Genomic DNA, 14,925 nt, shown 5'->3' on the forward strand with positions numbered 1-14,925 from the left:
AAAGATCTGTTCCAGCCTGACAGATGATCGCACTGTACCACGTACACAACATGGGGTGCCCTTAAATCAGAGAGTCATATCGCACAAAATAGTTAATAAATAACATTTTCCACATGTCCACTGTACATCAGCATAATTTTGGAAACATTTTTTTTTGTTAGGAGGTTTTAAGTGTTAAAAGTTGACCTGCAGTTTCTCATCTTTCCAACAAAATTTAGAAAACCATTTTTTTTAGGGACCATCTCATATTTGAAGTGAGGTTGGGGAGTCAACAGGCCAGAAGATGCCCCAAAGTGACACCATTCTAAAAAACTGCACCCCTCAAGGTGTGCAAAGCCGCATTCAAGAAGTTTATTAACCTTTCAGGTGCTTCACGAGAACTAAAGCAACGTGGAAGGAAAAATTAACATTTAACTTTTTTCACAAAAATTTTACGTTGGAACCAAACCTTTTTTATTTTCACAAGGGTATCAAGAGAAAATGGACCACAACATTTGTTGTGCAATTTCTCCTGAGTACACCGATACCCCAGATCTGGGGGAAAGCCACTATTTGGGAGCATGGCAGGGCTCAGAAGGGAGGGAGCACCGTTTGACTTGTTGAACAAAAAATTGGCTGGAATCAAAGGCAGGCACCATGTCGCGTTTGTCGACCCCCTGATGTAACTAAACAGTGGAACTCCCCCCAATTCTAACTCCAACCCTAACACAGCCCTACCCCTGACCCTAATCACGACCCTAATCACAACCCTAACCTCAACTTCAACACCCCAACCGTATCCCCAGCCATATCCCCAGCAACTCAGCCCTAACCTCGGCGACGCAGCCCTAGCCCCAGCGATGCAGCCCTAACCCCAGCGACGCAGCCCCAGCGACGCAACCCTGGCCCCAGCGACGCAGCCCTGGCCCCAGCGACGCAGCTTTAACCCCAACCCTAACCCTAGTTCTAACCCCAACCCTAAGCCTAATGGAATAATGGGTAAAAATAAATTTTTTTATTTTATTATTTTTACCTAACTAAAGGGGTAGTAAAGGGGGGCTTGCTTTAATATTTTTTATTATTTTGATCACTGTGATGGGGTCCGTCACAGTGATCAAAATGAACCAATAGGAAAAACTCTCCTGTTGGTGCCGGCAGGCAGATCTCTGCAGGCGCACTGCGCATGCCCTCGCCACTTTCTTCCCGGAAGAAGACGCCGAGGGCCGGGGTACAAAGCCGGAGGGTCCGAGGACACTGGAGGTACCGGGGGGGTCTCAGGAGATCCCATTTCTCTCTCCTCTGATATGCTAGATCGCAACACTAGGGACAGTAAAAAGCGGCTCGAATCATGTAGCCGAAACTCCGAGACTTTCCAACGGTGGGGGCGCTATACCCTTATTTCTCGGCGTCGTTGAAAAGCGGCGCTGATGATTAAGTATCATCTGCTTATTTGCCCATCTGCTTATTTGCCACCTGTAAAAGGCTTATCGGCGGTCGTTAATGGGTTAAACCACTGGAGTGTTGCTTTACCAGTATGTTTGAGTCATTGTCTTGTTGGAAGGTGAACCTCTGTCCCAGTCTCAAATACTTTTGCAAACCACAGTATGTGTTTGCGCACATTACTCTTTTACATAGTCATGGAAAAGAACCGCTAGTGTTCATGTTTAAAGGGCCTTGAGATCCAATAAGATTTATTAGGGTGCTAATTAAAGGAAATGACAACGCAGGTATATTACTCGGATGATTCATCTTGTGCAATATCCACAAAACTTGCAGCTTCACATATTTCATATGACTGGTCCTGTCATGAATGAAGGAACTCTCTGCCTCTGTCTTCAGCGACATAAAGGATAATAGGAAAACCCGCTGTTTCATTAATCCCTTATATGTTCATGGCAAATTAGACTGATCACTGCTGTATATTTGACTGTCCTGTTAATGGTCCGTTACCGTTATGGATTTTCCTGAGATTGTAAAAAAGGAAAGAATTCCATATATTTCTATAATATAGTAAATTGATGATTATTCTTGTACCACTCAGTACCCACTATCCCTATAGCATATATGTAGCATAATGGGGGCACATGGAAAGACACTGACTGGATGGAAAAAACGGTTTAGGAAAGATTTAAATACACTTGTTTTGTTGGAAAAACTTTAATGCTGTTTTGATGCAGTTTTTTTTGTGCCAAAGAAATAAGTGCATCCAGTATGAAGAAGTAGAAGTCCTTCCTTCATATTTCCTATTCCATTTTAATCTACTTTTGATTTTGACTATAGTATTTTGCTTGAAAAAAACAAATAATGCGTTTCCTAAAAAATAACCTTTGCCATCTTCTATGTGTAGATGATTTGGCAAAAGTATAACTGGTAAAGCTGCTAGGAAAACTATTCCATCAAAAAGATTTGCACTGCCCTAGTCCGGCATCCAGGCTGGTCTTCCACGGCATTAGGGTTAGGGTTGGCCTTGTGTTGGGGTTACGTTTTCAAAATAAAAAAAATAAAATAAATAAAGATGACGATACGACGACTAATGTTGAGCGCAATTTCACGCCATTTGCGGTTTGCATCTGGGTCGCTCGAGCACCCGCAATACTTGGTACATACCCCAGCACCCGATGCAAACTGCTCATTAGAGTTAAACTAATGACGACATATTCAATATGACAACCTAATGTTATCAAATTCTGTGTCGTACCTTTGGGTTAAAAATTCTCACTATACCCCTGGCTAAAATCCTTGAGGGGTGTAATTTCCAAAATGGGATCACTTTTTTTTTTGGGGAGGGGGGAAGGGAGGGTCCTCTGTTCAGACACATCAGGGGTGCTCCAAACTTGACATGTAGTCCGCTATGGATTTCGGCTATTTTTGCGTTTAAAAAAAATCAAACGGTGCTGCTTCCCTTCCAAGCCCTGCCGTGTGTCTAGATAGTAGTTTTCCCCCTTGTATCGGGTATCTGCATACCCAGGAGAAATTGCACAACAAATTTTGGGCTCCATTTTCTCCTATTACTCTTGTGAAAGTAAAAAAAAATTAGGGATAGTGTAAAATTTTTTCCTTCCACATTTCATTAATTCCTGTGAAGCACCTCATAAAGGTTTTGAATGTGGTTTTGAGGGGTGCAGTTTTTAGAATGGTGTTATTTTTAGGTATTTTATATCATATAGGCCCCTCAGTCAATTCAAATAGGTGGTCCCTAAAAAAAATGGTTTTGTACATTTTGTTGGAAAAATGAGAAATCACTGGTCAACTTTTAACCCTTATAACTTCTTAACAAAACAAAAATATCTTTAAAAAATTGTGCAGATGTAAAGTAGACATGTGGGAAATGTTATTTAGGTAACTATTTTGTGCGGTATAACTCTGATTTAAAGTACATCAGAGTGCGCATGTTCCGGGAAAAGTCAGAGAGGCCCAGCGCCTGCGCACTGCAGTACTTTGCTCTGCCCTCAACAGGACAGACAAAGTACGCCTGCACCGGAGCCGCGTCAGGAAGCAAAAAGGACGGCATCGCATGAAGATAGGAGGCGCTGGACCAGGACCGCCCCTGGGGGAATATAATCTAACTTGTTTTTCTTATCTTTTAGGTTACATCGCGGGCTTATCTACAGCATTACTGTAGATAAGCCCCTGATGCCGGTGGCCTTAGCTTATAGGTGAATTTTGTGGTGACAGATTCACTTTAAGGGCATAAAAATTAAAATTTTTGGACAATTTTTGATATTTTCATAAATACACGCAAATCAAAGTGTACCACTATCATGAAGTACAATATGTCACAATAAACAATCTCAGAATCTGTGGGATCTGTTGAAGCGTTGCAGAGTTACCACATAGTGACCTGGTCCGGATTCAAAAATTTGGCTTGGTCATTAAGGTCAAAACGTACTCTGTCACTAAGGGGTTTAAAGGACATGTGTGGCAGTCCTCTTTGTCCTTGAGTTGGAATATAAGAAGGGGTTGTGCACCTTGGTTACAATTTTTACATAGCGGACCTCTCAAAAAAGTAAGTAAAATACCTTGTGAAAATCTCTGAGCTCCCCTGATGTTGCTACTTTTTTCAATTTTGTGTTGGATCACTCCATTACAAAAATATTCACATTTGTTACTGTTGGAGCGCAGTATGTGAAATCTCCACTTGCAGAGCAACTGGACATTTCTTCTGTTTTCTCTGGGGTCATGCGCCTTCACTCCTCCCTGTCAGATGCTGCCGATCACTGCTCAACAGCATATGAGACTGCTAGATCAGCTGCCAATCTGAGATTGGTATCATAGGGGAGGGATGAAAGCTCATGTCCTAGACAAGACTCTGTAGCAACACCCTGTTGAACTAATGGAGAGATTTCACAAAGTGCACTTCAAAAGCAATAAATGTAAATGTCCCTGCAGTACAACAGCACAGTGCAAAATGTTTTTAACAAGGTAGTTACGCCATTTTTTTTTAGCAGGTGAGAGGTCTTCTTTACATGCTTGAATTTAGGGCTAAATGTGATTTTGCAATTGATTTCATTAAACATGTTGCACCTATTTGCCTTCCCCAGCCTCTATGTTGCAATGTATTGCTGGCTGTAACTGAGATTCAGTTAGTGAGCTCTTTCTGAAAGGAGAAATTGTAACTATTTTATGTCTTTTTCTGATTTGTGACCACAGACCAACTAAAGTTACAGTCTCTTTATTTCTCTGCGCATTCAAACGGTGCAAAATTTTTAATCAAACCCAATTGCAAAAATGATTTTTAGCCCAGAATACAAGCAAAAATGTAAAATAAATACAAGAAAAAGAAAAAATGTTTTCAAAGGGTGGATAACTCCTATTGGATTGCAAAAGAAAGCTACCGTGATCTGTGTATATGGTGTCCTGGCCCGGCAGCGCTTTCGGGAGACCCTAGGAGCAGGGAGCCCACCTCTTCAGCCTCTGTGTAAATGGCATCCTTATGTCTCACCCACCGACGCTGTTATTGTATCTATTTAAATAAGGGACAAATGCCGCATTAAGTGAAATCCAATTTAGCCCAGTAAACCGTTGATAATGCAGCTACTCGCTGAATGGCCGCTCCTATTTATACTCGTTTTTCTGCCAGGGAAGCTTGGTCTCATGTGTAGCCGGCCTCCCCAGCCAGTAATGCGAGAAGCCAAGCATTCTCATTGCATGTACATGCTGACTGCTGCTTGTTATTTGATTTTCTTTTACCTTTGTAAATTTATTTGGGGAAAACATTTTATTTTGCAGATTCTCTGGAGCCAGAGGGATCCATTACTGTCTCAATGGGTATTGACTTTTGTGATTCCACTCAGACTGCCAGCTTCCAGTTGTGGTACGTGGCATTGCTATGAATAGGCGGCCTGTATCTTCTAGATGCTAATGAATAGAAAAGAACAATAAGCTTCTTTATGGATCCGCTTATGTTACGTCCATATCGGAGGGATTTCTGCCTCATCCTTGCTAAAGCGCAAACTGTACTACACATAGCACAGCGCCTACATTTTCATTCGTGCAAAGATTTTCTCATCTACTTTTCATTCTTCTCCTATTTCCCAAAAGAGGTCTGCAGCAGCTGGGCCACAGTACTGTATAGTATATGCCGCACCTGCTGAAGAACCTCTTCTTACGGAATAGGGAGCCCTGCATGTCTACAGAACAGATCTCTCCTGCTCTCTGTGTATAATTGTGGTAGTGGTAGTCATGTATATCATGTGCATACATCGGTACAAAGCTTTCTCTGACCTGTATTACATCGCTTAATGCTTCCTGTGCTCAGGCTTCATCAGATAGTGCCATTAGGTGTGGTGTTTGTGTAATGCTCCTTGTCTAGATTACCAGCCACTCTGGCAGCGGTGGCCAAGCATTCGCAAACTATAGCCACCAATTTTAACTGCTGTATTACTGCAGTCCATCATCCTTCACATAAGCCACTAACTCCCCCTGCATCTCCCCAAAAAATACCTTCCATAAGTCTCCCGTGCTGTATGCTAATCTCTGTTGGCAGAATCGCCGTCATCCTGCTGTGGTTAATGTGGATGACTTCAATAAATCAAATAGATGCGACAATTCAACCTGCCATGAAAATGCTTGAAAAAGACTTATGGCGGGTCGAAACGTTGCATTTATGGCAGAATAAAAGACATTTTGAGGATTTTTGCTCCTGATTTTGGACACTGGTAAAATACATTAGTAAAATTAAACAAACGGGCAACTTGGAACTTCTCAGCAGTGTGTCTCCACTTGGCCTTAGGTGCCCTATATAAGTGTCCATATTGTAGTGCTGAAAGCCATTTTCTACTTACAGTGGGGCAAAAAAGTATTTAGTCAGTCAGCAATAGTGCAAGTTCCACCACTTAAAAAGATGAGGCGTCTGTAATTTACATCATAGGTAGACCTCAACTATGGGAGACAAACTGAGAAAAAAAATCCAGAAAATCACATTGTCTGTTTTTTTTTTAACAATTTATTTGCATATTATGGAGGAAAATAAGTATTTGGTCAGAAACAAAATTTCATCTCAATACTTTGTAATATATCCTTTGTTGGCAATGACAGAGGTCAAACGTTTTCTGTAAGTCTTCACAAGGTTGCCACACACTGTTGTTGGTATGTTGGCCCATTCCTCCAAGGCGATCTCCTCTAGAGCAGTGATGTTTTTGGCTTTTCGCTTGGCAACACGGACTTTCAACTCCCTCCAAAGGTTTTCTATAGGGTTGAGATCTGGAGACTGGCTAGGCCACTCCAGGACCTTGAAATGCTTCTTACGAAGCCACTCCTTCGTTGCCCTGGCGGTGTGCTTTGGATCATTGTCATGTTGAAAGACCCAGCCACGTTTCATCTTCAATGCCCTTGCTGATGGAAGGAGGTTTGCACTCAAAATCTCACGATACATGGCCCCATTCATTCTTTCATGTACCAGGATCAGTCGTCCTGGCCCCTTTGCAGAGAAACAGCCCCAAAGCATGATGTTTCCACCACCATGCTTTACAGTAGGTATGGTGTTTGATGGATGCAACTCAGTATTCTTTTTCCTCCAAACACAACAAGTTGTGTTTCTACCAAACAGTTCCAGTTTGGTTTCATCAGACCATAGGACATTCTCCCAAAACTCCTCTGGATCATCCAAATGCTCTCTAGCAAACTTCAGACGGGCCCGGACATGTACTGGCTTAAGCAGTGGGACACGTCTGGCACTGCAGGATCTGAGTCCATGGTGGCGTAGTATGTTACTTATGGTAGGCCTTGTTACATTGGTCCCAGCTCTCTGCAGTTCATTCACTAGGTCCCCCCGCGTGGTTCTGGGATTTTTGCTCACCGTTCTTGTGATCATTCTGACCCCACGGGGTGGGATTTTGCGTGGAGCCCCAGATCGAGGGAGATTATCAGTGGTCTTGTATGTCTTCCATTTTCTAATTATTGCTCCCACTGTTGATTTCTTCACTCCAAGCTGGTTGGCTATTGCAGATTCAGTCTTCCCAGCCTGGTGCAGGGCTACAATTTTGTTTCTGGTGTCCTTTGACAGCTCTTTGGTCTTCACCATAGTGGAGTTTGGAGTCAGACTGTTTGAGGGTGTGCACAGGTGTCTTTTTATACTGATAACAAGTTTAAACAGGTGCCATTACTACAGGTAATGAGTGGAGGAAAGAGGAGACTCTTAAAGAAGAAGTTACAGGTCTGTGAGAGCCAGAAATCTTGATTGTTTGTTTCTGACCAAATACTTATTTTCCACCATAATATGCAAATAAAATGTTAAAAAACAGACAATGTGATTTTCTGGATTTTTTTTTCTCAGTTTGTCTCCCATAGTTGAGGTCTACCTATGATGTAAATTACAGACGCCTCTCATCTTTTTAAGTGGTGGAACTTGCACTATTGCTGACTGACTAAATACTTTTTTGCCCCACTGTATATGATGTGGATGACTTGTCCTATGTCATCCACAGATTGCTACGAATCTGAATGTCTATTTCTTTTTTATTGAATGAAACAACGTTGTAATATTGCGCTGCAAGCAAGTACAACAAAGCGAGCAAAACAAGTGCAAACCAATGTAAAGGAGTACATAGTAAAAAGGTGGAGTGAAACCTCCTCCTATCGAATTAGGGGCTGTCCATATTCTACTATATGGGACTGAGGGCAGACGTTTCGGCAGGTGCATAGACGTGGTCCCCTCCGGATGATGGAATACCCTTTTATCTAAGGTGGTAGGATGGGGGTAGAGTGTCATAATCCACACAGTAGAGTATGTTACAGCCCAATATTTTTATGGAATTAGCCAGAAATTCATAATCACGCGATGAAAAACCTATTTGTCATTGGTAGAGAAGAGGAGTGTGGGAGTTGGCTACATGTACGGTGTTCAGTGCACTCATGATCGCCCCTTGCCTCCCGTGGGGGGAATTAACCTTGTCTAGTCCGTGTGAGTAATGGTTTGCAAGTTGGGAACCAGGCGCAATGCCAGTATCTCTGTAGATGTTTTTTTCCCCATTGTGCTGGATCCTTTGCCTTTCTTTTCGATTACCATGTCATGGACAGAACTTGGGTCTCTGGACATAGTGTGAGCGTCTGGAAAGGAGTTAAGAAAGGAGGAAGATCTCTGCCATGAAAGTGACTCTATCTGTATAAGGCCATGTTCACACAGTGCGTTTTTTTCTGCGGAACCGCAGCGTTTTTGCCGCTGCGGTTCCGCAGCTGTTTTCCATGCAGGGTACAGTGTACTGTACCCTATGGAAAACAGGAACCACTGTGCACATGATGCGGGAATCGGGAAAAAAAGCCGCGCTGAATAGCCGCGGTAAAAAAGAAGTACCATGTCACTTCTTTTTTCGGAGCCGCAGCGGTTCTGCACCCATTGACCTCCATTGTGAGGTCAAACCCGCAGTAAAACCCGCAGATGAAAAAAATATCTGCGGGTTTTACTGCGGTTTGTGGTGCCGAACCGCTGCAGCAGGAAGTGCGGGGAAGTGGGCGGAAGTGCGTGGGCGGAGTGTGGCTGCCCCCCCGTGCTCCGATCCCGCCCCCCCCGTGCTTCAATCCCACCGCCCCGTGCTCCGATGCCCCCCCCCAATGCTCCGATGCCCCCCCCCCCCCCGTGCCCTAATCTCCCCCCCTTATACTTACCCGGTGTCCGTCCGGCCGTCTTCTCCCTGGGCGCCGCCATCTTGCAAAATGGCGGGCGCATGCGCAGTGCGCCCGCCGAATCTGCCGGTCGGCAGATTCGTTCCAAAGTGCATTTTGATCACTGAGATATAACCTATCTCAGTGATCAAAATAAAAAAAAATAGTAAATGACCCCCCCCCCCCCCCCTTTGTCACCCCCATAGGTAGGGACAATAAAAAAAAATTAAGAATTTTTTTTTTTTCCACTAAGGTTAGAATAGGGGTAGGGTTAGGGGTAGGGGTAGGGGTACGGTTAGGGGTAGGGTTAGGGTATTTTCAGCCATTTTAACTGCATAAAAAAAAGGATCAAAAAAGGACAAAAAAAGGACCAAAAAAAGGACCTGCGTTTTCTGCCAAGAGCTGCAGTTTTTTAAAAAACAGTCCTGAAAAAAAAAGGATGGAAATCAGGAACGTGTGAACATACCCTAAATATGTATTTAATATCAGTGTATGATAAAGAGAAGGCCATTAATAAGGTGCACAACTATGAGTCATTGTAAATATCATTCAGGAATTAGCGGGAGTGTTAAACAGGTAGATTATTGATGGGACGATTTGGCTTTTCCTGTGTTGAATAAAGGACACTTGCGATGATAAATACGAGCACAGGACTATAGCTCATTGATTTATGCAGATCATCACCTTTATGTTTAGGGAGGTTTGTTATATCAGATATATAGAAACTGATTACTTATTCTGGCATTGTAAAGTAATTGTTTATTATTTTCCTATTAGACAAACAAGGCTGATCAATATTACTGAACAGCTAGCGATGACCAACAACAGTATAAATAGATTTCCTTTACACCGCCTGAGCTCCAGCAATGTTATTCCAATGACAAAGCTAGAAATGAGCTCTCCTAAATCAAATGCATGATGTTTTATCGGTTATATTTATGCCGTACATTTTTAGAAAGTTGTGGCCAAGTTTGATCTTCTGTACAATTCTAATTCTTTTATCATCCAAACTACAAGCCCTAGAGGTTCTGAAAATGTTACTAGTCAATTGATAACTAATCCTCGGGGTAGGGTCACATGACCAGTTTCTCTACATCTGAGAAAATAAGTCTGATTATGCTAATCACACTCCGATCAGCGTGGGATTCAACTTTCTTGAAGGCAGAGAGAAGAAAAAAAATTTCTCCAATTTATCACTTCTGTCAATCTGTGAAAATCAGACGGCACTCGGATGTCATCTAAGTGCTGTCTGATATTTTTCACTGACCCATAGGCATGTATGGGAAACTGCCATTTGATTGTTGGAGGCAAATCACGCATGCAACAATTTTTTCTTTTTTATCCTCGGACAACTCGGTTCAATGGAAAAAGAGGAAATGTGCAACGCCCCATAGAAGAACATGGGTACAAGCAGGGCTGCCATCAGGGCATTACTGCCCTTACTGGCATATGGGGCCCGATGAGCACAGGGGGCCCTCAGTGGCCCCATCGGCAGGATTCTGCCAGCTCAGCAACTGATCGTGCGTGCTCAGATGCACGAACAGTTAAAATTTGCTGCCATGCAGGAGATTCTTTGCACAGCAACATTTAACAGCTACTTTCAATCACAGGCTGGCAACTGACGTCGCTGGCATATGAGTTCATTGTCATACGATGGAACAAAGGTCTGCACCTTAGATGTATTGAGCAGACGACACCGCTGGACCTCGGCCAGGTAAGGAAAAATTTTTTTTTATTTTTTTTTGTAAAGCCACAGTATGGGGTGCATTATGCTATGGGGGGGGGGGTGCATTATACTGACTATGGAGGTTCATTATACTGCTATGGGGGCGTATTATACTACTATGGGGCTGCATCATACCCTCTGGGGGTGTATTATACTACTATGGGGCTGCATTATACTGCTATGGGGGTGCATTATACTGCTATGGGGCTGCATCATACCCTATGAGGGTGCTTTATACTACTATGGGGCTGCATTATACTGCTATGGGGGTGCATTATACTGCTATGGGTGTATATTATACTACTATGGGGCTGCATTGTACTGTGGGGTGCATTATACGGCTATGGGGCTGCAATATACTATGGGGTGCATTATACTGCTATGGGGGTGCATTATGCTACTATGGGGTTCATTATACTACTATAGGGTGCATTATACTGCTATGGGGGTGCATTATACTACTATGGGGGTGCATTGTACTATAGGGCTGCATTATACAGCTATGGGGGCTGCATTATACTGCTATGGGGATGCATTATACTATGGGATGCATTATAGTACTATGGGTGCATTATACTGCTATGGGGTGCATTATACTGCTATGGGGTTGCATTATACCGCTATGGAGTTGCATTATACCGCCATGGGGTTGCATTACACCGCTATTACTGTACAGGACACTGTTGCTTTTTTCTTCATCTGGCATAGTATAGAGGTTGGGGAATGTGCTCTAGATAACTGTGTTATTTTCAGCAGAGATGTGTCCTGGCTGGAAGAAGTGATGGCGGTCTTAACTGGATGAAAAATAAAAAGCGAAAATGAAGGGCTGTGATTACAGTATTACCTGAACACTATACACTATATACAGAGCTCCTGTGTATAATGTCACCGGTGATCACTGTATACCAAGTACAGATCTCCTGTGTATAATGGCATTAGTATTTTGTTTTTTGTTTGTTTGTTTTTTATTAATGATCAGTATTGTAGTATTCGGCCACTGTGGTGGTAATATGTAGTCTGGTCATGGCGTGGTGGTATTTGTTCCTTGTATGTGGTATTATTGGTCACCATGTGGTGATATGTGACTCGGTCATGGTGCTGTGGTATTTGACCCTTGTATGTGATTTTAAAAATTGAAAAATGAAAAAAATATATACCTAAAATTGTATTGTATATTTTAACAAATGTTCAATAAGTTACAGTAGAGCAGAGCCTGGCCAGAGGAGTCTACCTTGTTGGGGCGGATTAAAAAAACATCTTTTGGCTAAAGCAAAAGCTGCTTGGCTATGTATGTGATCTGGTGATGGGAACTGTTAATGTGCGATTTGTGCAGAAGTGGAGTTTTTCCAAGAAGTTTCAAAGGGGCCCTGAAAATTTTGCCAGAATGGGGCCCAAAATTCCTAGTGGCAGCCCTGGGTACAAGTGCTATCTGTCAAAACCACAGATGGCACTCGTCCGATTTATATAGTCGTGTGCATGAGCCTTCATACTCATTCATTAACGAGTTTTTCCCAGAATTGAAAGTTATCCCCCATCAAAACATGTTTTGGGTCTTGAGTGCTCTGCTGATGCTATCAGTTCTTTAGACAATTAATTTTTTCAATAGTCAATAACTCTTCAAGATGGGGACTCGAGAGCCTCGTTCTCTACATCTAGTGGTTCATTCTTAGGACCATTGTGGGGTCCTAGCGGTTGAACACACTGCGATCAGTAAGATAGCTGCTATCCAATTACTTATGGGAATAACCGCTATTCAATTGTGTATGGGATAACTATCTGGGGATCTCTCGAAACCCCATCCTGCATGAGGACATGAATATTCAGGTGCTTTTCGCAAAATTAGAACATCAATAAAAAAGTTAATTTATTTCAGTTCTTCTATACAAAAAGTGAAACTCCTATATAGAGTTATTACAGAGTGCTCTATTTCAAGTGTTTATTTCTGTTAATGTTGATGATTATGGCTTATAGTCAATGAAAACCCAAAAGTCATTATCTCAGTAAATTAGAATACTTTATAACACAGCTTAAAAATTTATTTTAAAATCCGAAATGTTGGCCTACTGAAATGTATGTTCAGTAAATGCACTCAATACTTGGCCGGGGCTCCTTTTCCATCAATTACTGCATCAATGTGATGTGTCATGGAGACGATCAGGCAATGCTGAGGTGTTATGGAAGCCCAGGTTGCTTTGATAGCAGCCTTCAGCCCATCTGCATTGTTGGGTCTGGTGTCTCTTATCTTCTTCTTGACAATATCACATAGATTCTCTATGGGGTTAAGGTCAGGCGAGTTTGCTGGCCAATCAAGCACAGTGATACTGTTGTTTTTAAACCAGGTATTGGCACTTTTGGCAGTGTGGACAGGTGCCAAGTCCTGCAGGAGAATGAAATTTCCATCTCCAAAAAGCTCGTCGGCTGAGGGAACCATGAAGTGCTCTAAAATTTCCTGGTAGACGGCTGCGCTGACTTTGGTCATGATAAAACAGTGGACCTACACCAGCAGATGACATGGCTCCCCAAATCATCACTGATTGTGAAAACTTAACACTAGACCTCAAGAAGCTGGAATTATGTTCCTCTCCACTCTTCCTCCAGACTCTGGGACCTTGATTTCCAAATGAAATGCAAAATTTACTTTCATCTGAAAAGAACACCTTGGACCACTGAGCCACAGTCCAGTTCTTTTTCTCCTTGGCCCAGGGAAGACGCTTCTGACCTTCTCAATTGGTCATTAGTGGCTTGACACAAGGAATGTGACACTTGTAGCCCATGTCCTGGATACGTCTGTGTGTGGTGGCTCTTGAAGCAATGACTCCAGCAGCAGTCCACTTCTTGTGAATCTCTCCCCCCGCCCAAATTTTTGAATGGCCTTTTCTTAACTATCCTTTCAAGGCTGCGGTTATTCCGGTTGTTTCTGCACATTTTTCTACCACACTTTCCTTCCACTCAACTTTCCATTAATATGGTTGGATACAGCACTCTGTAAACAGCCAGCTTCTTTGGCAATGACCTTTTGTGGCTTACCCTCCTTGTGGAGTGTGTCAATGACTGTGGAGTCTACTGAAACAGACTAAGGGACCTTTTTAAACGCTTAGGAAGCCTTTTCAGGTGTTTTTTGTTCTTCTAATTTACTGAGATAATGACTTTTGGGTTTTCATTGACTGTATGCCATAATCATCAACATTAACAGAAATAAACACTTGAAATAGATAACTCTGTTTGTAATGACTCTATAATATACAAGTTTCACTTTTTGTATTGAAGAACTGAAATTAACTTTTTGATGATATTTTAATTTAGTGAAAAGCACTTGTATGTCCTAGCCGGCGGTCAGAAAGTGTGGAGGGGGCTAAGGAGTGGAGTTTCCTCCACAAGCCCTGGATGCTGGCTATATTACATGTGTGTATAACAGCGGCGGCTTAGGCCCATGCCTGGTTGTTGGCCATTCAGATGTCGTTGTCAATCTCTGACAGCGGTATTTAAATGGAGCAATTGCTGGTGCATACGCACTCCGGCTTGTCGTGACATGATCATGGAATATCAATTTGGGTACCTAGGCAGCTGGACCATCATTTTTACTCTGTATTGTAATAATGTTGTACTTCAGTATATGGTACAAATGATCAAACAATCTATTAAAAAAAAAACTAAAATGTTGTTTCGTTATTATTTTTTTAATTAAAAACAAATGTTAAAATTGAAGCCATACCTCTCTACCCCGATAAAAATAATGAAAGACCAAATTTATTTTTATATTTTTCATCTCCACATCAGTAAAATTCAGATTTATTCAAACATTAACATTCATTAACCCATATAGTAAAATCGTAAAGAGGAAAAAAAATCGAAATGCTAGAATTACATTATTATTTTTTAAAACTTCTCATCACATAAAAAAACAAGCATTGACACAGCCCCATCAATGTCAGTTTGATGATGGTGTAATTGCACTGACCAGGACGATCATATTTCCAGGTTGTGCTCACTTGAGATGACCGAATATGTTCGGATAACTATTGCCGAATCCGAATTTGACGTATACAGTACAGACCAAAAGTTTGAACACACCGTCTCATTTAAAGATTTTTCTGTATTTTCATGACTATGAAAATTGTACA

At 42.1% G+C, this 14,925-nt stretch overlaps 1 protein-coding gene across 2 annotated transcripts in view; it reads left to right on the forward strand.

Moving 5' to 3' along the window:
- AP3B1 (adaptor related protein complex 3 subunit beta 1) overlaps positions 1–14,925 on the forward strand; it is a 354,978-nt gene that overhangs the window by 253,718 nt on the left and 86,335 nt on the right. For both annotated transcript variants that reach the window (XM_069749950.1, XM_069749942.1), the window contains exon 24: positions 5,209–5,293. In XM_069749950.1, the coding sequence (XP_069606051.1) occupies positions 5,209–5,293 (85 nt within the window). The remainder of the gene's footprint in view (positions 1–5,208; positions 5,294–14,925) is intronic.

Source organism: Ranitomeya imitator, chromosome 1 (genome assembly GCF_032444005.1).
Source record: "Ranitomeya imitator isolate aRanImi1 chromosome 1, aRanImi1.pri, whole genome shotgun sequence".
Lineage (NCBI taxonomy): Eukaryota > Metazoa > Chordata > Amphibia > Anura > Dendrobatidae > Ranitomeya > Ranitomeya imitator.